This window comes from Pteronotus mesoamericanus, unplaced genomic scaffold (genome assembly GCF_021234165.1).
Source record: "Pteronotus mesoamericanus isolate MK-2021 breed Mesoamerican mustached bat unplaced genomic scaffold, CSHL_Meso_final contig_68, whole genome shotgun sequence".
In the NCBI taxonomy this organism is placed as follows: Eukaryota; Metazoa; Chordata; class Mammalia; order Chiroptera; family Mormoopidae; genus Pteronotus; species Pteronotus mesoamericanus.
Genome location: NW_026555234.1, coordinates 3,984,002 through 4,008,277, shown reverse-complemented (window position 1 = coordinate 4,008,277; position 24,276 = coordinate 3,984,002). Strand labels below are relative to the sequence as shown.

The following is a 24,276-nucleotide window of genomic DNA, read 5'->3' as shown; positions in this document are numbered from 1 at the left end:
TCATAAAGCTATAAAGAAATCTTTCCTAACAGAATGAACATATTTTAAAGTCTGCATGATTGGCAACAGAAAAGATTTTTTTACCGTTTAAAACAAAGTCTCCTGACGAGAGATGCTGGTTCTGAAGTATGTCCCCCCCTGTTCCCCAGCCACGAATCCCAGTTCATTTTTCAAAATGAGGTCTATTTCCTGTAATTTTAGATATTTTAGAGTACAATTATTTTACATTTTTATGATGCCTTTGGGGTATCATTACAAATATTTTTATGTGTTTAAACTTAGGAAAGTAAAATTAAGTAATAGCTTCTCTTAAAGGGAGCTGTCAACTCTCTCCTGAACAAAAATCTTTGTTTTAAAGCAATCTGGAGATTTATATCCCTAGTAACCATAGAAATTAATCTTAAGCTTTAGGAAAAAAAGTGCATAAAATGCTCTTTATTTAATTAAAATCAGAGCTCTGCTCTTAGAAATAAGGACCCTCTTTTGAACAGAAGGAACTTTCCACAGAGTAGAATTGTTTTAACCCAAGGTGGCAATTGTTGTGATAAATTAATCAAACCCATGTTTAATTGACTAGAATTTGTGTGCACAGAAAGTTAAATATTTTGCTGGGAAGGACTGGCTGAGGGAATACATCGACTGAAAATTTGCAGTGAGAAAAGAAAGTGAAACACACAGGTTCCAAACCGTATTTGTAGATTATCTGAGTGTGAGCAGAAAAAGAAAGAGCAAGAAAAGTAGCTCCTGGTAACAATGAGGAGAGTTCACGCACGCGGAACTCACTTTGTTTTCATTAGGAAACCGAAAATATCAGTCGCTGTGCCCTAACACACAGATCCGTCACCACATCGTAACTCGGATGGCACCCTGGGACGGCTCTCACTTTCCATTTCGCGAGCAGTAACACAGAGACGTCCGCGCCGCGACCCGCGGGGACCCAGGAGTTTCCTTCCCGGGGGCAGCCAGCCGGGCAGGCCTGGGGGGATCGCGAGGCCCTTCCGCGCCACCCCACCCCCACCCCACGCACTGAAAGAATGTGTGCGCTTGAAGGATGGTAAAGACAAACTCAAGTGTTTTTTTAAAAAGTCAACGTTTCAAAGCTTATAAAATTCAGGTTTTGATGAAATCTGTGTACTACCAAATTTGATTAACTTTTATAGCTTCAGGTTTTTCTCTACAGTGAATAATTTTAAAAGTTAAGCCACATTCTGTTTCCATTATATTTTTTAAAACCCAGACATTTGAACTTTTCTGAAAAATGAGATAAAAACAAAGAAGGTTAAGAGCTTAGTGTAGAATCGAAGCAAAGATATTAACGATCATGTCAAAAAACAATACAATATATTTGTAAAGTGCTCACACAGCGCATTGTAAACACCAAGTCAGACAATCGAAGTCTTTAAGGAGGCCAGAAGCAGGTGTCTCCCGACAGGAGTTGAGGGTCGCTAAGAACGCTTGACATTTGTCACCGTCTTCTCTAAGAGACCCCACTTTTTGGAAGAGACACAGGCATTTCCTCCCCACACTGTCCATGGCTAATGTTACAGTCCTACAAAGGAAACACTTCCCAAGCGTTCCAGAGAATCGAGACATCTCGGCGTTATGTCATGAGCTGCAAAATGGGATAGAAAGTGTGGAGGCCCTGCCCAGGTAGGGGGCTCAGTGGGTTGGAGCGTCATCCCGTACACCAGAAAGGCTGTGGGTTCGAGCCCCGGTCAGGACACATACCTAGGTTTCGAGTCTGTCTCTGTCTGAGTGTCTGTCTTTTTCTCTCCCTCCCTCCAGCACCCCCTTCCGCTCTCCCTCTCCCCCTGCCCCTCCCTCTCTCTGAAAGCCATGAAAAAATGTCCTCCGGAGAGGTGGAAAACCACCACGGAAGGGGCAGCGGGAGAGGGGAGGTCTGGCTGGTCTGCGGCAGGGCCAGGTGAGGGGCGCTCCTGTCTCCTCCGGCCTTGCTGCCCCTCCCCATGCGCCTCGCACGGGCGGGCGGGGCAGAGACTCCTGGAGGCCGGGCCCCGGGAGGCAGGCGGAGGGGCCGCCTGCCCGGATGCGATGCAGGCCCTGACAGCCGCTGGCTAGGTGTTCACTCCCAAGTCACTGAACCCATCTTTGCCTCTGTGTCTTCATTTCAAAATGGGAGAACGAACAGTGCACACACCTCGTACGGTGCATGGGAATGAACCGAGTCATCTTCTGCCAGGGGCTCAGAGACGCGCCTGGCGTGCAAGTGCTAAGCGAAGGCTGAGGCCTGCATGCCCGGGGGAGGAATCTCTGTCAGCCACCAGCAGTAAGCACCCCCTTACAGATGGCGGTGACAGATGACAGATTTTCTCCCTTTTTTCTCTTTCATGTTGAGTTGTACGTTTAAATTCAAAAAATAAATGGTGACTTTATGCCAATCTAAGACCAGCTCCAGCTCCCCCCCATGCCTGTGTCTAAATTTTTAAACAGGAAGAAAAACAATAAAATTCATTTTTAGGTAAAATAATCCATGGAGCAAACTGTAGCAGGATTTTTTTTTAAGGAGGTTCTCACAGTCTCCTAGTGCAAAGAAATAGAACAAGTTATAATGGATCTGAGAGTTCAAAATAAAATGACAAGGCACAATGGTGGTATCTGTCAACACACACGCTGTGGGCTCGAAAACCCGTGCGCGCCTGGAGCGCAGAGACACACAGGAGGGCCCCGCGGCACCGGGACCGCGGCGCCTCCTGCCCCGCAGTGGAGTCGCACTTCCCTAAATACCTTCACCACGATGTCTGTCCAGTGATTCTTTCAAAAACAAGATTTCCCTCTTTTCCCCCCCATTTATTCTTTACGTTCCCGAGAGGGGTAAAGCAAATAATACAGGCTCTTCCATGAAGAATGAAGAAACAGAGTCCGAGGGCCACCTAAGACCACCTAAGGCCGTCAGTGAGGGGAACACTGGTTTCGGGGACAGCAACCCCCTGCGAAAGGCAGGGGAAAGCAGAGGCTGGGGCAGCAAAACGAGTGTCCACAAGTGGCGGTGGCCTCTCCCGTCTCCATGCCCCTGCCCCTCAGAGCGGCCCCCGGGGACCCTGTGGCCGCAGCCCTCTGGTGAGCCTGCTGTGACCGTGCGAACACCCCCATCTTCCGGGCTCAGGCCCCACTGCTGGTCCCTGCTGCCTACTGCGTGCTGCCAGCCAGTCTGTCCGCAAGCCCCCCCACCACTGCCACCTCTGACGCGGATCCTGAATCCTGCCCCTTCTGCACATCCCACGGGCCCGAAGCTCGGAGATTCCTCGCTGCTGTCCCCGCGGGGCAGGGCGCCGAGCCGGGCTGCTCGGAGGTTCGCAGTCATCCGCCCGGGCCTGCACGCCCAGCCCGAGGCCGCCGCCCTGCCCTCTGCTGACATAGGGCGTAGCACTGCATCTCCACCCTTCCACACGCAATCGCCGCTGTGCTGTGGGCTGGGTATGGAAAAATAACCTGCCACCCGTCACGTTAAGCCACAGTGGCATGCAAAGGCCACACGTTCTCCAAGCCCTACGTGCTTAGAGCGCACGAGACCAGATGCTGGGAAGAGCTGGAGGAAGGCATGGGAGGCAACGCCTCCTGTCCCCTGCAGGAGAAGGCTCCGTCACACCGCCAGGACAAATCAGCCTGCACCCGAGAGGACTCGGGGGCGCCTGGCCCATGGAAGGACTGGTCCCCTAGTGTTCTGCACAGAAAGGAACCCCACAGGACCCGAGTGCCTCCCAGCGCAGCGGGGCGGGGCGGTGGGCCGGCCCACCCAGACCTAGGCCAGCTGCGGGCAGGGCGATCATGGACACGTGAGGGGACAGTTGCCAGACTCCCCTCCGGCTCCACAGAGCCCAGGGAGCTGTGTGAGGACGCCTGCTGCCACGCCCAGTGTCCGCCCCAGAAGCCCTTCTCCACGCGGGTATGGGATTGCGGCAGGGCTACATGGACACCATGCCCACAAAGAGCAGAGACTTCCTTCCAGTTTCTGAGATGTTTATAAGGTGCCATTGGTGGAGAAAAACTGGAGGGTGGGGTCAAAAAGAAACTAGAAAAAAAAAGTCACCATTCAACTTACTCAGCTTTGACTGACCAAGCCCTGGCAATGTAAACATTATTTCTTTATAATTCTACGATTAATACCAAAAATGTCAACAGATAACTAAACACCCATTCACCCACTCAGCAGGCACAGTTTTATATGGACCTACCAGTGTTAACTCTCAGCAACAACCTCGCAAGGCAAGCGGCTTTATCTTCTCTATTTTACACACAAGGAAATTGAGGCACAGCACGGTTAAATGCTGTGTCCGATGTCTCGCAGCTAATACACAGCGTGACTGGACTAAAACCAGTTGATCTGGCTCTAGAGTCTTTGCTCATAACTACTGTCTATACTGCCTGTCAGGCCAATAAAAAATGTGTTCACTGGTCCTCACGATCCCCTCGTCATATCGTGCTGAGGCCCATCCACGATGCCTTGTGCCTACTGAGTGAGACGAAGACTAACTTCACCTTCTAAAGCACCAGAGCGTCAGGAGACAACATGCTACATGTCCAGAGAGAGTAGATTGCTACGTGTTCACATCTGAAGGTACAGGGTGCATGTCAAAGGGAGGAATGGCTGTTAACTGCTGTAAGTAAACCGATGTCGTGTCTTGCTACTGACTGGAAAAGTCACACAAGCTTTAATACAATATTAACCAAGACAATCAGACTTAATTCTCACTCCACAGAACCTCACTGCTCTTTGTCACCCTAGACTGACAACTCTTTATATGTGTCCTCCTTAGCTCTGGAAGATGTTTTCCTCCTTTTTAGAATAACTCTTCTCTGGAGGGAACCACCACAGTGGGGGGAAAAAGCAGATTTGAAGTGATTCTTTGCAAAACATAGTAAGCTCAATCACAATGACAAACCCCAAATAATACTATTACTGCAAATACATCAGGAAGGTCTCCCCCCTACACTTGCTGGACTTTGAGATGCTTAATCTCACGATTTTTTGGTGTGCCTGCCTCAGTCCTCAGCACAACGACCAGCACCGGCTCCTGTTAGTCCATAAATATTTACTGAATTGCTAAATAAAAGAAGGCACGTGTGTCCGCACTACTTCTGTCACTGGTCCAACCAAAACCAAAGGCTTCGCGATCTCCCCACACAACCAGCTGCGAGGCTGCCTCAGCAGTGCTCCCGCGCCTGGCAGGACAAAGCCCCTGGCCACCAGAGCCGAGGCGGCCGGGGCAGGGAGGGAGCGCGGTAAGGACAGTTCGTTTACAGCCGTACGGGCATAAAGTAGTTACCCAACGTATTAGGCGAACAGCAAAGCGGTCAAAGTTTCAAGAAAAAGCTCCAAGTTTCATATCAAATGAAAGAAAAGGAGGAAGAAGATGTGGACAACGAGAGAAGCTAACCACTGGGCGGACTGCGGCCTGCCCTCCTCTGAAGGCCTGAAGAATAACCCGGACATCGTCCACTTCAGAGGCCCACGGTTATTTTCACAAGAAGGCAGAGGCTCGCCCGGACGGCTCTGGGACCGGAAACAAAACAGACAACCAGGCCGAAGAGGCAGACGGACAGGGAAGGCGGCGCTTCTCAGTAGAGGCATAACAATTTGAGGCTCCCATGAATTTACATAAAACAAACATTTCAAAAATCTTTCCCAGTGCCTAACAAACTTTCCGTAAAAGATCTTTTCTTTTAAATTAGAAACAGTAGCTTTATTAATGCACAACCCATTTCAAATTTGAAACACAACTCTAAGCCATACCTTGTGGAATGGAAAGCCGTAATTGTAATGTGGAATGAGACCAACTGAAATCAATATAAGAAATTTGAAGTAAGCAAATACTTTTTTTTTCCTAGGGGGTAGTATAAAACGTATGAAATTACAGTAGTAAGAAGTTATTAATTTGAAATTATAAAGTGGAATTGAGGACTTCAAAATATTCATAGATTTTTCAAAGAATTTTGAAAGCAAAGAAAACCATACGCTGCTCTGGAAAAGCTTACCTTTTAGAAAAACAGCGCTTAATTTGCACAGCTGCCTGACCACGTTACACTGCAAAGCAGCGGCAGCACGGATCCCACCAAGCCCTGCGCTGATTAGAGTTGTATTTTTGGGTTCATAGGTATTACACTGACTGGCTTCTACACAAACATTCATTATTTAATAGCTAGCCCCATTTAATTATTAAACCTGAACCAGGTGAGAACAGGAGCCGTGCCAAGTCACCTACACAACGGAACACTCAGGCACGCAGATTTATGAAAATGTCAACCATCACCGGACAAAGATTCACTGGTCACGGAACATTGCCTTCACATCAGAACTGACTTGTAGGCTCAACTCAAATACAGTTGCTAAACGAGAGAATAAAGGAACGTTCGTTCAATGGGGGGAAATGGCTTTTCAGGTTTACTTTTTCCCAGTAAAGTGGCTGCTGATGGGAAGAGCAGCCGCTTGTGGATTCCGCCCCACTGCCCACCGCCCACCGCGCACCACCCGCAGGCCAGCCCGCCCGAGCTGCGCGGTGGGTGCAGCTGCGGCAGCACACGCAGCAGAGGCTGTATCCTCTCCTCGGAGGGATTTTAAACAGGGTTTTTCATCGCTTGGTATTACCAAATAACTGGCCTCTTTGACTACATTTTCAGTTTCCTTTTTACAACTTTATTTTCTGCTTAGAGTGGAGAGTTGGTAAAATATGCAAAATATAAAAAAGAAAAATTAAACCCGTATCATCATCTAGAAATAAACTTTTTACTACTTTGATGTATTATTATCCATTTTATGCATTTTTTCCTTATATAATTGAAGCCACATTAGATGTACAATTCTATTTTCTACTTATTTTAATTAACACCATAAGAAGCACTTCCGCATGTAATTAAAATTCTTCTAAAAATTACTTTAATGTCTATATAACATGTCATTATTGAAGTTTATCATGATTTGGCCATTTCTCTATTACTGGACAACTAGATTGTTTCTTCTCATTTTCATGAGGGTAAATTATGCTGTAATGAACATCTTTTCATTAAACCATACCAAGTGTTTTTGTACACTAAACATTTATTTGATTTTGTTATTCCTTAAGATAAAGTCTTAAAAGAGGACCTAACAGTTACACGCATTTTAAAATCTTGACAGAGACGGTGAACACTGTCCCAAACAGGCAAGGGCCAGCGGTCCCAGTCCAGGCACAGGGCGGCAGTTCAGGGCCGGCGCCGCCAGGACCCTGTCCCCGGCCCGTTCAGGCTGACCGCGTCTTAAAGCGGCCAGCGTTTATCCCAGCGCCCGGGAATCCAATTCCCTTTGCCTCAGGTTAGTGATCCTTCTCCATACACAGGGCAAAATGAGGCGGCAGTTTCCTCATCTGGGAAATGAGGACGGTCAGCTGAAAGGGCCGCGAAGGCTCTTTGAAGTCTAACGCTTTATGATTCTTATCTGTCCCCGGCAGACACGCCACGCGTGCGGCTTCACAGGACACTGGCAGGAGAATAAAATGCAGCCTGTGCGCCGAGAGCTGTTCAGCTGTCATCCAATCTGGCCCCTCTCGGAGCAAATCATGAACAATAATTCTGCAAATTGTAAATACTTAAATACAGTCACCATGTTGTTTTATAAAAAGAAAGATAATATTCACTTCTGGTATTTAAATATATAACCTAAGTTTCTGATTCTCAATTCAGGCTCCATAAAACTAGATGCCACAGCTGGAAATTCTGATTCAAAATTATGACTTCACAGCAAACCAGATGCTCTATCGAAGATAAGGTTTCCTGGAGAAGTGCAGCGTTTTAAGAGGCAATCGAAAATCTGTATTCGATTTTCTGCAGAAACACAGAAACCTCCAGGATACTACTGAGCATTAAGAAGCTGCACATTAACAGAAAAATAAAGCTGTCAATCTGCTTCATATTTCTCAACAGCAATATAATACATGTATTTGACCCGTGCACACAGCCCTGCATTGCCCTGCAGGTGTGATGTGCCGAGGAGCGTCCGCCAGGTTCCTCAACACCACTGTAGATGCAAGGAAAACAAATGACAATACATTTTTTTTAATCTTTGAAAATTGTATTAGTATAAAAGGAACCAAAAATATTCTAAACATTATTTCGGTGGAGAATTCAAGCAGAACCTTATTATTTGAAAAACAGTAAAATCGCCTAAAACAATGTAACTGGGAAAACAAGAGAAAAAAGAATTCAGGGAAAGCAGTGCAATTATTAAGTCAGAGAGAGAGCTGCGGAGTCAAAAAGTTTACTTGTAACAGGATATTTTTATTCTTGAAAATCAAAAATTAACTTCCTAGAAGCATACACTACTCCTCAGGAATTTTAAAATCACCCCTTCCCTATCTTTTCAAAGGAAACTGAAAGGTTAATAGATTTGGAGGCCACACCGGGGAGCTCTATTTACTGAGTTCTCACTGACCCCGAGCGATGGGCGCTGCGGTGGGAAGACAGGGCCCCCTCTCAGCCTCGGGGCCACGCGCCGCTGTGCACACAACGCGGGGGTGCTCCACACACACCCCTCCAGCCGGGCCTGCCTGGGAGTCTGCTGCCACCCGCCGCCTGCTGCCTGACTTCTGTCCCTGAGCCCCGTGCAGCCGCCCTCCGCTCAGCCCACGGCGCCACCAGAACTCCCCCGAACCTGCCTCTGCCGGCGCCATCCTGGACAGAGACCCCGGGCGAGCACGGCAGCAGCGGGCTCTGGCCGCGGGACAGCACGTCCTTTCATGGGTCTGCGCGGGGCCCCAATTTTTTCCATTGAACGAAATGAGGGAGGATTTATCTACTCGAGTTGTCATCTGACAGATCATTTTAAAAAAGTTTAGATGACAGTTTGGCATCAAAAACTCCAAGGAAGTTCCAAGAACTGAGGGGGGTGGCAGCATTAACACAAAGCTTCCCTGCCAGTCCATGGATTTGTAAGAAAACAGGGCTTCCTCGCTCTTATGCTGTGAGAACTGGACACCACAACCGCAGTTGATACTGGACGCTGTCACAGTCTCGTAAAAAAGTAAGTCACCCACTTGCACATGATCTAGTTGGAAAAACAAACCCATCCATCGCCTTGAGAGGCTTTTTGAATAAAATAATGTATTCTTTTGTTTTAATCCATGTCCATTAATAACTGCAAAGGCAACTCAACACAGACCAACTCAACACAATAACTCACCGGAGAAGGAATTACAGCCTCTTGGTCATCACTGGAAATTTTTTAAAAATTAAATTTCAACTTGTGTACCTTGCGTACCTAGTTTTGCTGCATAGAAGGATGATGGAACGATCAATCCAGGATTTTCAAGCACAAACAGAAAAAGGATGCTAGTATGTGGGGAAGTGAAGTGGAAATATGAGTTCGAGGAGGAAAAAAATAGTTTGTAAAATTTATGACTATAGAGTTTTTCCAGGGATTTTTTCTTCCCAACAAATAATGGTATCAAACAAAGTATTTTGATTTCATGATACATTTTAAAAAGTGATAAAAAGTTTCACTTTAAAATGCCAAGTTTTGTAGTACATTAGAAATTATATCCTTTGTAACTATTTAAATTTGAAAAATTATAGTTGTCAGTTTGAAATACATGTGAGCGATTACCCAGTTTTTAAAAAAATTCTTTTAGAGGGTAAATGAACAAAAATACTTAAAGGGCACTAGCTTATGCTCTGGTAGGGTGAAAAATGCTGAATGTACATAATCACAAATAATTAAAGTTCTGTGAAGCAAAAACAAGGATGCACTGTAAGAGCATAAAATAGAAGTGCCCAACTTAGTCCAGGGGGGAGCAGACAGGCCAAGAGGCTCTCTGCCACTGCAAGTAAACCCAAAGGGGACAGGGGTCCCGCCTGTCCTGTGCGCCCTTTATGTTTCCAAGGTGTGGAGCGAATGAATAAAAATGGCGTTTCAGCTAGAAAATAAGAATAAGGAGTTGGGGCGGCAAAGAGAGTGGGGGAAGAGTATTTCAGACAGAGGGAACAGCATATGCAAAGGCTAGGAGGCAGAAAGGGGCGTGAAATGTTCAAGGACTCAAGATGGATCGGGCCGTGCTTGACAATCTGTATTAGAAATCTTTTTCTTTTTCCCCCCAAGGAGGTAACGGGAAAGCAATATTTTAATCAGGGAAGTGACCTAATCAGGCTCCTTTTTATATATTTATTATATCTCAGGGGAAAAATCTGTTGCTAATCAGTAAGAAGTGGAACTCATTCATTCATCCATCAAATATGAACTGAGTGTCTGTTTTGTGCCAGATACTGTATCAGGCTCTGAGGGCACAGGAGTTAGCAGACAATGAAGCCCTGACAGAACTGGCAACCCATCTATTGGGGGTATTTATTTTAAGAGAGTTCAAACAGAAGCTAATTTAGAGACCAAGAGAAAGTACTCGCAAAACACGTATCTGACAGTGGATTTGTATCCTGGATATATAAAGAACTCTCCAGCTTAACACTAAGAAAACAACCCAGTTTTAAACTGGACAGAAAAGACTTGCACAGACACCGCACCCAGCGGGGCACAAGGCGTATGAGAGAGCACACCATTAGCTACCAGGGGGACGCAAATCACCAATGAACTACACGGGTATTACAACGCCTCAGATAGAAAACACCCACAATGCCAGGTGCTGGTGAGGACATGAAGCCCCCGAAACTCTCGCCTATCACTGGTGAGGACACAAAATGCTGCAGCTCCTCTGGGAAACAAGTTAGCAGTTTTTTTGTTTTTTTTTGTTTTGAAAAATAACAGCCTTATTGAGATGTAATTCAGACAGCACAGCTTCACCCGTTTGAAGTGCGCTCCTCGCACGGTGGATTCTCGTATATGCACACGCCCTGCCGCCACCGACCCAGTCAATCCAGAACATTTTCATCACCCCGGGGCCGCGCACCCATTAGCTGCCTCTGCCCGTGTCCCTGCCTCCCGGCCCCGATGGCCAACGGCGCGCTGCCTCCGCGGGTTTGCTTATTCTGCACACTTCTTACAAATGGAGTCGGACAACACGCGGCCCTTTGGTATCTGGCTTCTTTCACTTCCCATGTTTTCAAGGTTCATCCTGGTCGTAGTTTCAGCTCTTCATTCCTTTTTATTGCCAAACAGCTTCACTGTATTGATATAGCACCTTTTATTTGTCCCCCATCAGCTAGTGGACATTTGGATGATTTTCACTTTCTGGTCATTGTGAATAATGCTGCAGAGAACATCTGCGCACAGGTAGCTTTTTATAACATTAAACATACACCCCAAAGAAATGAAAATTTAAGCTCACACAAAAAAACCTGTACAAATATTTATAGCAGCTCTGTTGGTAACTGCCTCCAAACTGGAAACAACCCACACGCCCTTCAACAGGCAGTGAAGGTCCACAGCACATCCGTAACAGGGAACAGGGCTCGGCGGGGAAGGAGGACAGAGCCGCTGCACACACGTCGTGAGTGTGTCTCAAAGGCCTGATGCGGAGAGACGGAAGTCGGTTTCAGAGGGCTTCATACTCTGTGAGTCCACTCACGAGACTCTCGGGAGCACGGGGCCCCTGAAGCTATGGAAGGCAGGCCAGGCTGTGTGCGGCGGGGCGGGGCGGGGCGGGGCCAGCCCGCGTGTCTACGGAGGGCTGACGTCAGGGGACTGTGGGCGCCATGCCACGCCGGTGACCAGACTGTAAAAGGGTTATACCAGCAAAATGCTAAAATTCACAGAACTGCACAGGGGGAAGGTCAATTCTGCTGTGTGTTAACTTTAAAATAAAATTAAAATTAAGAAAGAGCCGCCGCATCAAGGGAAGGTGCGCTCCGGCTCCCGGCGCCCGTGCCGCGGCCCACGCGTGCCAGCCAGCCAGCCGCCCTGGGCCACCGGGCAGTGTCGGCGCGGGCTGGCAAGTACGCGGGCAGCGGCGCTGCGCCCAAATAAAGGGTTCTTTTAAATTTTATCATCACTGGACAACCGCGTCGCAGCTGGCACTCCCCCGGAGCAGAGGACACCGAAATGCCCTTGTGAGGAGCACCTGCTTTAGGACTTTCAACGTGGGGCTCATGTCCCACACCACTGTTGTGGAGGTCTTTTGTTTTGTTTTTTGGGTTTGTCTGTGCAGGTGTCTTAAGTCTGTCACACGGGCGTCTCCATGTTGCCCCATCTAAAGGGTTCCGGGGAAAAGCGGCCTGCCGTTCCCGAACCCCTTCTTTCTCGTTTATGCCGGGCAGCCTATCTTATCCGTGAGAGCGGCCCAGACAGAACTTCCACACTTGGCAAAAATCCAGGCGTTTTTTGGTGTTGCAGTCAGAAACACAAAGCAACATCAGTTTAATTATGTAGATCATATATAGGGAGTTTATTGCTTTGAGGCGAAGATTGAGCCCAGAACTCCTGGGCCCCTGGGGGAGCAAATCCCAACATGTCAGGATCATTCTGAAGTCAACGAGGCGCTGGTTGGTAACAAAAGAATGAACGTGAACTCAAAAGACCCCGATCTGAATGACCATGGCTTTGCTTATAATCTAGCCAGATTCTAGAGAGATAGGAAACAATAAATATAATACACGTTAAAAAGTGACATTATAATAAATAATAAGTCTGTTAATAAAGTATGTTAGATGGTGCTAAGTGCTGGGGGAAAAAAGGAGGACTAGAGCAAGGGCGGGCACTGTAGGCACGAGTGGGAAGGAAGGGGTGAACCATCGTTTCAGGCAGCGGGGTCAGGGCGCCCTCACTGAGATGACGTGTGAGCCCATGTTGAAGGAGCAGAGGGAAGAGGCAGCCAGAGGTACCTGGGAGAAGGACCAGGTACAAGGGCCCAAAGACAAGAGTATACCTGGCGCATGTGATGAAAAGCAAGGAGACCGGGTGTCTGTTGGGCTCCAGGCGGAGACGTCAGGTCGGTAGTCAAATGCAGGGTTTGAAAGAGAAGGCTGATCTGGAAATAATAATTTGGGAGATACCGGAATTCAGAAAATAGGTAGGGCTGTGGGGCTGCATGAGATCACCATTTATCATTCTTTGAACAAGTATTTAATGAGCCAGTTTGTCAAATGTGTGCCAAGGAAGGGAACATGGGGGGGGGGGGGGAGAGGGAGAGAGAGAGAGAGAAGGGGGGGCACAGAGAGCGCGCGCCTGACTCGTCCTCACAAATGCTCTCTAGTAGCTTAACTAGAGCAATGGGGGAGACCAGGGAAAGAAGCTGAGACATAATCCCCAGTCATGGCTTTTAGAGAAAAAAAAAAAAGTCAAAGAAAGTTAAGAAAAAAAATGAGGTAGGGTGAAATGTAGGTAACATTAAACCTGATTCTTAAGTAGGTGAGAGCGGCTGAACTGGGCCGTGTCTCAGATCTTCACCGCGAAGCCATCGCTCACCTCCTTCCCACAGCGAGCTCGCTGAGATGAGAGCCCGTGGTGGCGGTGGACGCTGGGCTCGGGACCGCTTTCGGATCCTCTCAGAGGGGAGCGCCGCTTGCCCAGCTCACCGGGCCGAGGCGAGCCGCTCCTGGCCCAGCCAGGCTTGCGCAAGGCCCTTGTGAGACAGTAGTGTGTTTTGTGCCACACAGTTAACATTTGATTTTTATCATACTTATTCCCAAAAATGGATATTTCAGCCTTGGCCGGTGTGGCTCAGTGGACTGAGCGCTGGCCTCCGAGCTGAGGGGTCACCAGTTCGATTCCTGGTCAAGGTTGGTGCCCGGGTTGTGGGCCGGATCCCCAGTTGGGGGCACGTGAGAGGCAACCGATGGATCTCTCTCGCGCATGTTGCTGTTTTTCTCCCTTTCTCCCTCCCTTCCCTTCTCTCTAAAAGTAAATAAATAAAATCCTTTTTTAAAAAAATGGATACTTTATCCCTGACCTATGAGTTTAATATAGATCTCAAAAGAAATCTTGAGGACAGCATATTTTTGAGGCAATCCTAGTGGCAACTTATGCATGGGCCTTGCTTCAAAAGTTTTAAAGCTCAGAATATATGCTGTCAGGGACCCAAGAAAGCCCATACGTGCCCAATTGAACCCATGTGGTAGGAGATCCACAGCCCCTCCCAACCTGGGCAGTGGCCAATCCATGAGCAGGTCAGCTGTGTGCTGGAAATTCTTAAATATGGGACTGAAATGTGTACCGACCACCAAACACTCACAGCTAGCCTATGTACGCCCCTCGGTTAGTTGACGTTCTCTTGAATAGAAGGTAACTCTAGTTAGCTTTCACAAAGGGGTAGGGGAGAGAAGGGGGTACCAAATGGATACTAAGGTTCTCTAACATATTTAAAAGACAGGTTAAAATTCTGGGTTTATCAACCTAAGCCCTATTGACATTTTGAGCCAGGAAATTCCTTGTTGTAGGGGAATTATTAGTATCTTGGAGGGGAGCTGTCCTACACATGGCAAAGTGTTTAGCAGAACCCTGGCCTCCACCCTCCATCTACCAGTAGCGGTCCTCTAGCTGTGACAACCAAAAATGTCCGCAGACACTGCCAGATGCTCCCCGGAGGCAAACGCAGCCCCCGTGAGGAACCACCGGTTTCATGGCTGAAGCACAGGAAGGGCAAGGATGCGGCCGGCCGCTCGAGCACCGGAAGCAGATGTTAAAAACTGCTGCACAACTCCCTTGATTTCCAATCCCCTTCTCATCTGCATTTTAGCTTTAATTTTCTCATTGCAGCTCAGCAACGGGAACGTGGCCACCAATGGCTCCTGGGTTTTGTTAAAATCCAGGCCTCTAGACCAAAAAAATGACTTTTTTCTAATTCCAATTTGTTAAAGAAAAAAAAACAAAAAGGTCCCAGGGAAGGAGTCAGATCAGCCTGATTCGAGCCTGGTACCTGCCCCTGTTCTTTGGCCTGGAGGGGGAGGGTGCTGCGGGGACAGAGCAGCTCCTGCCGAAATGACAAGTTCCAGGCCGAGGCAGGATACATTCCTCAAAGCAGGCAGGTGCTGCTGTTGACGCGGCACAGTTTGGGAACAAAAAAATAGTAGGTGTCCACCACAACCATGTAATGCTGGACAAGAAACAGCCCATCAACAGCTGCCGGAAGAGGACCCAGCTTGGCTCGGCGTGGCTGCGCTGGAGGCGCGCTGGTGAGTCGGTTTCCTGGGGAGCTCGTGAGTCCCTGGGGAGGAGCTCGTGAGTCCCTGGGGCGCCGCTCCTAAGGTCTGGGTGACTGGGCACGCACAGGATGTAGTATCTAGGCTGGGCCGTTTTGTCACTGACGTCTTTTCAAGTGAATTTCTGGATGAAACATTTAAGCAATCCACAGATGAAATTTGGGAATATTACTATCACTGTAATATTACTGCCCACAGGCAGACATGACAAAGAACTGACAGTTGGTATGCTTTGTGGGCTACTAACAAAATATACTTTTAAAATGCGACCCTGCCTAAGTCAACGGAAGACCATAATTGAACAACCATTGCCCAATTTGTGGGCTAACAGAAAACCAAATGTTTGCCTTGAAACTTTCCAACTGAGAATAAAATCCAGGAATATGATAATACACACATCAAACGGGACACGAATGCATTCAATTCACAATTTAGAGAAGGAAGCAGTCTTAAGTTAAAAATTCTTAAGACCTTCCCAAAGACTAAAAGGAGACAGGAGATGGGAAATCTCGCCCTGGTTCTCTCGTTGGCAAATCGCAGCAAGGACGTTCTGCGCTAATTAAAAAGGCACCTGCACCGAGGCGGGGGGGCCTGCAGAAGGGGGGGCTCTGGCCCAGGCCTCCCGCCTTGGCTTGGACTTGGGCAAGGCGGGGCTCACAGGGGTTTGCCATTCACTGTGATTCCCAGAGAAGTAGGCTCCAACACCTGATTACAACCTTATTCCAGGAAGAGCACCCCTTTACTGGGCAGGAGCCAATCATAGCGGAAGGACAGAGAAAAAGGTTTGAAGCAACAGAGGGGAGTGTGAGGGCTCCATGCTGTGGCGGCAGCTCAGGCAGCTCCCTGGAACGGGGGCGAGAGCGGTCACAGCCCCTCTGCTCTGCTCTTGGGTTTCACTGGGTTATACTTGGGTTGAGTGGCTTCATTCCCCTATGAGCAACACAAAGAGCGAGCAATGTTTTCAAAGTCCATCAGTGGATGACGTACATGTGGCACCCTGAACAATCTCTAACATCTCAATGTCAGTAAAAATCACATTCCCACATTTTAAACAGACACCTGACAAAAAGGAACAACCAACAAGACTCCCAGTCCTCCGAAGGGTGACAGTGGCCCGGCATTGGCGTCTTCACCGCAGGGCCAGAGGTTGGGCACGTCTCCCTGCCGTGCAGCGACAGCGTGCTAGGCGGCCGCATGAGGCAAACGCACATTTCTGTCTTTCCTTAGAAAAGACTGATGTTCAATCACTGCTTTTATAAATGACATGATTTCTTTCCATTTCAACCTGAGGGCCCAGGAGGACACCAGGCGAATACGTCAGAGCGAGGACTGGAGGGAGAGCAGTGAGGGTCCACCGTCCGCAGAGGGAGAATCCAGCCTCAGGAAGGCGTGACGTCACGGCACAAGCAGCGCTTCCAGGGGAGTGCTCGGTAACTGCTGGCTGAGCGGTTATTTCTGCAAGGTTTCCCTGTGAATCAGGGAGGCGTGCAAATGCACAAATCGGAGGAACGTTTCTCTGTCTTCTCACTGCAGATGGAGAAGACGGTCGCATAGACATTATCCTAAGTTAAGCAATCCATTGGTTAAGCACAGCAATAGTGCAGCTTCCATGGAAAACTGCTTCATGAATAAAATTCACTCTATCATTGACCTCATTTTTAAAAATTTAGAGTGAGAAAAATTAAGTTCTGTTCAACTATTTGGATATGGCAGAAAGAAAGAGCTTAATTTAAATGTTACTCATGTGTAATTTCTACCAAGGACCCTTCTCTCCTGCTTTTCAATACTAAGAACACGAAATGGATGATCCACTTGGTCCTCATTTGTCAACACGCCATTTATTAAGCCCTAAACCTTACAACTTGGCTTCTCTCCCCGCTCTTCACTGAAACTGTCCCGTACACGGTGACCGATTAACCTGGGCAAGCCTCCTGGCCGTGCCTCCGCCTCACCATACGCGACCAATTATGGCATCTCCGTTCTGCCTTCCCTGGGACCCGTGGAATCCCGGCGCTGGGCTCTGGGCTCGGAGGGCACACACCCCGGGGGCTGTCTGGGGCTCCAGGCTGAGGCGTGCAGCTCAGAGGCGCCCCTCTCCTGTGAAGCCGGCCGGTGGAGCCGCTACAGAGCCCCCCGGGGAACGGCAGGGAATGCGGGCATGCCCGGCCGTGGGAACGCTCTTCTCCCGCACGCGGCGCTCCGGCTCGCCTCCGGCACCGCACTTTCTCACGCCGACTCACTCAGCGCTCGCCACCCTGACTATGCCCGCAGCTCCTTCAGGTCTAGCAGAGTGCTCTGAATAAGGGTGTATAATCTACACCAATGAAGAATTTCCACTTTGATTGCCTCTCTTTTACTTCTTCACTTGCTTCGTTATACTCACCTGACAAATGTTTTTTGCATTTCTGCTAGGACCACGCACTGAAGGCTGATGAGCGAACAGGGCACGGCTGGCGCCCTTAAGAGAGTCAGCAGTGGCAGGAGCACTCACTAAGGGACGGAACGGACAACCACATCGACCAACGAACAAACTGACACAGTCTGCCAGGTGTCGCGAATGCATATAAAAATAGAACTTAAAGACTTGCAAAGACTCTTGATGGACCAAGAAGAACATAGGGTTTACAGTGAATTCTAATCTGGATTCTTTCCCAGATGCTCTCGGGTTTATGACTCAGTGAATTCAACTTGGGTTTTCTGAAACTCAAGTCTCTCCTCTCTCTAACAGGGCGGCCTTCCTAAGGGGGTTGTGAGAACCCACTGAAAGTGGCAAAAACTGGAATGCTTTAAAGAACTAAGAGATACTATTCACACGCTTAGCCTCACGTGAGTCCTACAGCAATACAGCCTAAAAGAGCATGCCGGTCAGTATTGAGAGGTCAGGAGACAACGTCCTCAACTATAAAAGACACCACTTCTCCAAGGCTATGTTCCATGAAGCGCAAACACCAGGCAAGTAAAAGCATATAAAAAAGAAGGTGCAGCTTGGAACAGTACGGTTTCCCGAGAATGGGCCGTTTTTTTAAGAGCAATTGGCTGGCTCAAAGGAAAATGGTGGAGCGTATTCGGGGCAGGGCGCCAGCGTGGCTAGAGTCACGGACAGAAGTGCAGTCTATCTGATGACGTGGCAGAAAAGGAAGAGGAGAGGAAGACTAGCCATGGGTTAAGAGGGACTTGGAGGACCTGAGAGGAAGAGGGTGGACCCGGCGGTGACGGAGCCAGAAGAATGGGATGCGAGTAAGGCAGGTGGCGCATCCATCATTCAGGTCAGCGTGGGCCACAAGCCAGGCACTGTGTCTGATCTGCAACACAACGGGAGCACGCAACACGCAGCCAGCCTTTGATCCGAAGGCGCTTACAGTGCTGTGGAGTGGCATCAACAGGGTAATGAACAAACACGGAAATCCAAGCCCTGCTCAGTGCCACGAGGGAGGCGGTGGCCCGCCCAGTTTGTAACGAAGGCAGAAACCAGGAGTGAGTGTGGTCTGTGAAGAGGATCAGATCAGGGAGTGAAGGCGGAGGCAGGACACGAAGGGCCTCTCAAGCTCCCGCTCAGGAAGGCTGACCGCCCGCCGTCCCCGAGGAGAGCCTAGGAAGCAAGCGGGCAGGCGGCAGGCAAAGCCCTCGCCTTGTCCCAGGGCTCCTGAACAAGTGTCTCATGGCGACGTGAGGCGTGCGGCGTCGGTAGTCCTCTCTCAGTCTCGTTTTCCCCATAAAACTTCCCAAAAAGTTACATTCACGCCACTGAATAAATCGACTAGTCCCCCCCATAACAGAACCCTTAAAACCTCCCTAGGAAGGTGAGATCTAAACGAATACAAATTTAAAAAAATAATGCAGCACGCTGGCAGTGGTTGTAAAATTTCTAGAAAAATTCATGGTCTAATATTTAATGATTACGTCCAATAAATACCTCAAAACATTTGTTTCCAATGCTAATTGGAATGTGAATGACTTGAATACTAAAAAATGGGGGAGGGGTGGGGAGAGCTCTGACCATTGCATAAGCATTCTAAAAAACTGCGGTCATCTTTTGTTTGTTTTGTGTTTCAAGAAAAACTTCAATTGCCAAGATTCCTAGATAAAATGTAAATATTTGAACTGGCCACAGCCGTTCATGGTAATTCTCACAAAGACTCATCAAATCATAAAATAACTTTAAAAGAAATGGTTTGAAGTGGATTACGAATATTATCCACTATATCTAATGGATACCAGCCTGATGAGCAAATGCAATAAAAATGTATAAAGAGGAAAAAAAAAAAACCCGTAAGACATGTAGTAAGATTTGTTTTAGCAGTCTACATGTATTTTAAAAAACATCTTATTAAGTGCACAAAGCAACTGAAAATTTCTGAGCTTAAGAGGAAAATAAATTATTTTTTCCTAGCACATAAAAAAGAGTTACAGTCAGCAGCAACAGGAACATTTTAAAGGCAACTTTTAAAAACTACTCCTCGCGAGTATAATCCCCTCCCCCACCCCATGCAGTCGTTTCTCCAGTGCAAATTATTGATTTGCAGACAAAAGTAGGTATTCAGAAAACAAACATCTGATTACAGCATAAACTATCGCTGATACTAAAGCTTTTGTGATGAGAAAGGGCAGTATCTCAAATCTAAGAAGGAAAAACACCAAGTAGCAAGAATGAATCCTTTAAGAACTATCAAACTAAACAAAAAACAAAATTAGATATAAATTCAAGTTTTAGACTGTGGTCAATTGAGGTCTAGACAAAACCCTATGTTTGTTCACTGCCTAGTCTCCAGTCTGCTCCAAGTTTGAAAAGGTAATTGAACACAGTCTATAATTACTGGATTAGACACAGATGGGCTCTGTACATTTCAGGGGGAAAAAAGCACTGTTTTGATTCATTTTATGATTGCCTGTAAGGTCAGACTTTTCAAAATGTACTTTCATCTGTTAAATGGTTTCTCAGATTCCCTGGGGTATATCTTCAATAACTGTGATGTTTTAAGCAATTTGGGCCTATCAGATCCTGTCTTTGAATGTAACTAGCTGCCCATTTTCTAGTATTATAAATGTGCATGTAGGTTAATTGCTACATCTCTTACATATTTTCTGAAGTTGCAGTTTTGGGGGAAAAAACTGAAAAACTGTGCCCCTTTTCTGACAGGAATTGGTCATACTGATGAAGATTTAAACTTAGGTATTTAATAACAAGTGATTTCATGTCCTCCAAAGTCCATGAAAAATATTTTTTAACTAACTCAAGTGAAAAATAGAAATAGGAAAACATCAACATTTTGGACAAAAGTTGTAAGCAAAGTAAGTTTAGATTTCTTGCAACTAAGTTACAAAACATGCATGACTCAAATCCTATGCATTTTTATTTAATAACTATAAATAACTATGAAGTGTATTGTCTGTGCTAACACGAAAAAAGTATTTACTAATCTAAAAGAAGAAAATCCCTAAACAAAGCAATCTGTATCACTTACAATAATAATGATGTCATTATATAGCAACGTATTATAAATTCATAGAGGAAGATGATATCTAACTTGGAGAATTTGGTATTTGGTCCCTTCAGTGTAGAGCTATCCTATTTCCAAACATCTTCTATTAAAACAATTTATTCAATAGAGCTAGACACAAAATTTTTAATTATAAAAATTTGCGACATACTCAACAAGCTTGGGTTAAATGCCAGAAAAAGCCTTCCCTGCCTAGTGCACTTAACCACAGGAAGTGGATTCCAAGGCGAAAGCCTTGGTGGAAGGGCCCCTGGCGGAGAGCTGGGGGAGGCCGGGCCGTCGCGCAGGCTCCCGGGCCCTCAGCGTGGCCTGCCACCCGGAACACCACCGCGTGGCACTGGGCTCTGCGATTTTTTTCCCATCTCCTTTGCAGTTACAGCGTCAGCTGCTATTCCCCAAAGTCACTCTGGCTGGCTACTCTGTGACTCTGAAGGGACAGCAACCATCCCAATCCCAGAAAAATAAAAAAGAAAGTGTAGAATAAGGAATAATTAAAAAAGTTTTTTACATGTTTTAGGAAGTTGGTTAGGTGCGTATGGTTTAACACACGCGGAAAAGGGGAACTTAGAATCACAGAAAACCTAAGTGGATATCCTTCATACAATCACGCATGCAAGCAGGAAGCGCTTCTGCTCAGACAAAAACAGCCATGGCCGAGAACCCGGGCGGCTTCACTGGTGCTCCAGCACAACTGCGGTCTGCTGCCACCGTCCTCTTGTCGCAAAGCCAAGGAGCTTCTAAATAACAGATACCCATGTTTTTAAAAACATGCTAATTTGAACAGAAAATTTTGTGTAAACAAATGTTTATATCACCATTTACACGAACACAGCAATCATTTCATTTATGTGTTCCTGTAAAATGTTGCAAATATAATGATCTACTAAGGAAGTGATTCTTAACATTAACTCTATGATGTATTTATTATATCTTTATGCAAAGTGAACAGCTGCTTCTATTTCACATTTCACACATATGAGGACTTTCTTGTAACAGTTTATTAAACATAAGGTAGATCTGTATTAAGTAGCTAGAAGCTCAGAGTGAATAGCCATGTGAATGCTATAGAATGTTATTAACAATTTTGTCCTTGCTCTCCTCAGAGCTCACACACAAAACCAAGACAGTGTCAGAGGAAGTAAACCGTGTACAGTAAACCAAGACGGAACTCAGGCCTTGTTACTGTGCTGTTTTATGTTTTTCCCGTAAGGGTGTATATAAACTGTGTGCAACAAGCCAACCAAAATGGTAAAATAGCCCAGGAGGGAGGTTTCTTTAGGTAAATCTATTGGTGAATTTAAATAGGAGTTTCTCAAGACTTATTACTAAAAATTTCACCTTAATATTGATTATAGACACAACAACTTAAGAGAGCATACAGGTTTTTTAAAAAAGATTTACATGCTGTAAGTTAATTCCGACCCTCCTTCCTCCACCCTCTCTTCCTTTCTCCCTTCATTTCGTTTCCAAAGTCACAGAAAACACGCTTTAAAAGATTACACTACAATGAATTTGATCTGTATCATTCCGAATCAACACCGGCTGCAGCCTAGCTCCAGCTAACAGCCGTCTTACTCACAGACACGTGCACTTCATCTTTGAACATTAATGCTTTAAATAAGTTGTGAGCCTAAAATCATGAAAATGAATATAAGAAACAAAAGAAAGCCTGGGGAGAGTTCTTAGCCTTTCTCAGAAAAGGCCTTTCCCTTTTTAAACAATTTACTTAATGTTTTATGGTCCTTTTAGAAGAGAATTATAGTAAATGGCACTCCGAGTGGGTTGTGTGAACCCACAAACCACTCCTCATAAAAACTGCTATAATTTTCTAGGACAGGGACAATAAAATATCATACATAAGCCAAAGCTAAATCACGGTGTGACCACAGTAACAAACACATTATTTTCATGAAAATTAAGCATGATAAAGCTAACAAAGAGATGAGAAAAAAAAGAAACTTCTCATAGATTTTCCCAAGTACTCACACAAGCATTTACAGAATTTTCCTCCACTTACTAAGTGATTTGAAATCCAGGTGCTAATCTTATACCTAAGTTTTTATATGTAGTTCATCTATTTTCAATAAAAGTCTAAGAAAGTAAGTAACTTCAACTGTTGCTCAAAGGACACTTTAAATAAACCAATCAGCCTACCTGAATTTGTTAAACTTTTTGCTTCTAATCAAATGTTACCTTTAGAAAAAGTTCTAATGACATTTTTGAGAGATGCACTTCCCATTTCAGACCACTAGGGACCAATGACTGTCTTCCATTCCCAAATCAGTGACTTAATAGTTTATAGAACTAACAGGCGGCAAACACTAGCAAAGGCCTCCCTTCTCCCCAGTACAAACAAATTTGTTATCTGTGAACAGCTGAGAGAATCCCAACATGCATAGAAAAAAAGGATGATCAAATAAATTTTTTAAAAGATGAAAGTAGTTCAAATGGTATAATTCTTTAATCATCACTATGCTGGAAAACTTCCCAATGTTCGCTTCCCTGTGATAGAGTTATTAAACATTAAAACTCAAAACAATATGAAAACCATGGCCCGCTCACTCGGGGGCAGGAGAAACTGCAATACCACAGTAACAGAGAAAACAAAGCCTGCCTAATACAGTTCAGTGCCGCGGATCGCTGCGGCTTATTGCTAAGTCAGGCATAATACTGAAATTAGGATCGGTGAGCCACGCCAAAATATCTATAAGAGAATATCATTTACAGAGGGTTATCTTGAATGCAGTTATAATGATAAAATGAAACTGCATTTTCTGCTTAAATCTGCTATTATTAATTCTGGTTAGAGAGAACTATTTAAAATATTTATAGTGCTCCCTTATTGCAAAACATTGGAAGAGAACTGGAATGAAATAATACAAAGCCCCCAGACAAGTTAACTGACATTAACAGAGATATTTTTACTGCTTTTCAGATTCTTACGCTAAAATGAATGGCTCTTTCTAGAGTAACAAATTATGCTAAACTTATATAGTATTTTTGCATATAAAATTCTTAAGCCTTTCCAAAAGGGTATCATTAATTAGCATCTCAAATTTCTAGGAGAATATGGCAGTGATTCAATTAATCCACTAACACATCATACATAGAAATTTGCTCCCTTTTCTTTCACACACACAGTATAAAATAAGAATAATTCTAAAACAGTGAGCTAGAGAACACAGTTGAACACCTGAAATGTATACTCATAAAATCCTCTTAAAAAAATGCACTTTTATATCAAAAAATATGTTTGCTCCTAAAGCAAACTTTAAGAAACAGGACATTTTAAAACTATTTACACAATTAGATATAGTGTGCTATTAAAAATGAATTTATTATTTACAAGATTAAAGTTTTAAATGATAAAATATATCATTTTATTTGTTCAGTTTATGGGGTCTTTGTTTGTGTTTATTGGAAATGCCTCCCATGTACTTAGGCCCCAAATCAGAGCTTCCCAAGTGGAATCTGCAGAGAAAAATAATACTGATCCCCCCACAAAAAGAGACTGTGCAAACAATACATAGTTCCAAGATAAATAAATCTATCCAAACCAACTCAACTGTTCCTCCAGGTTAATCAAAAACTCCATCCTAGTAAAAATATATCTTCCAGAAAACTTAGGATGTCCATATGTCAATTTACAATTAAAATGATCTTCAGAATTAAAAAGAATTTCCTTTAGCCCAAACACAATAATGAACAA

The 24,276-nt window shown here is 45.6% G+C and overlaps 1 protein-coding gene across 2 annotated transcripts in view; it reads right to left on the bottom strand.

Moving 5' to 3' along the window:
* Positions 1-24,276, bottom strand: part of STX18 (syntaxin 18) — a 97,567-nt gene that overhangs the window by 55,583 nt on the left and 17,708 nt on the right. The window contains exon 1 of one of the 2 annotated variants that reach the window (XM_054581928.1): positions 12,798-12,875. The exons of the other annotated variant lie outside the window; for it this stretch is intronic. Coding sequence (XP_054437903.1) covers positions 12,798-12,806 — 9 coding nt within the window. The 5' untranslated portion in view covers positions 12,807-12,875. Of the gene's footprint in view, positions 1-12,797; positions 12,876-24,276 lie in introns of those variants that run through there. 2 annotated transcript variants of the gene reach the window in all.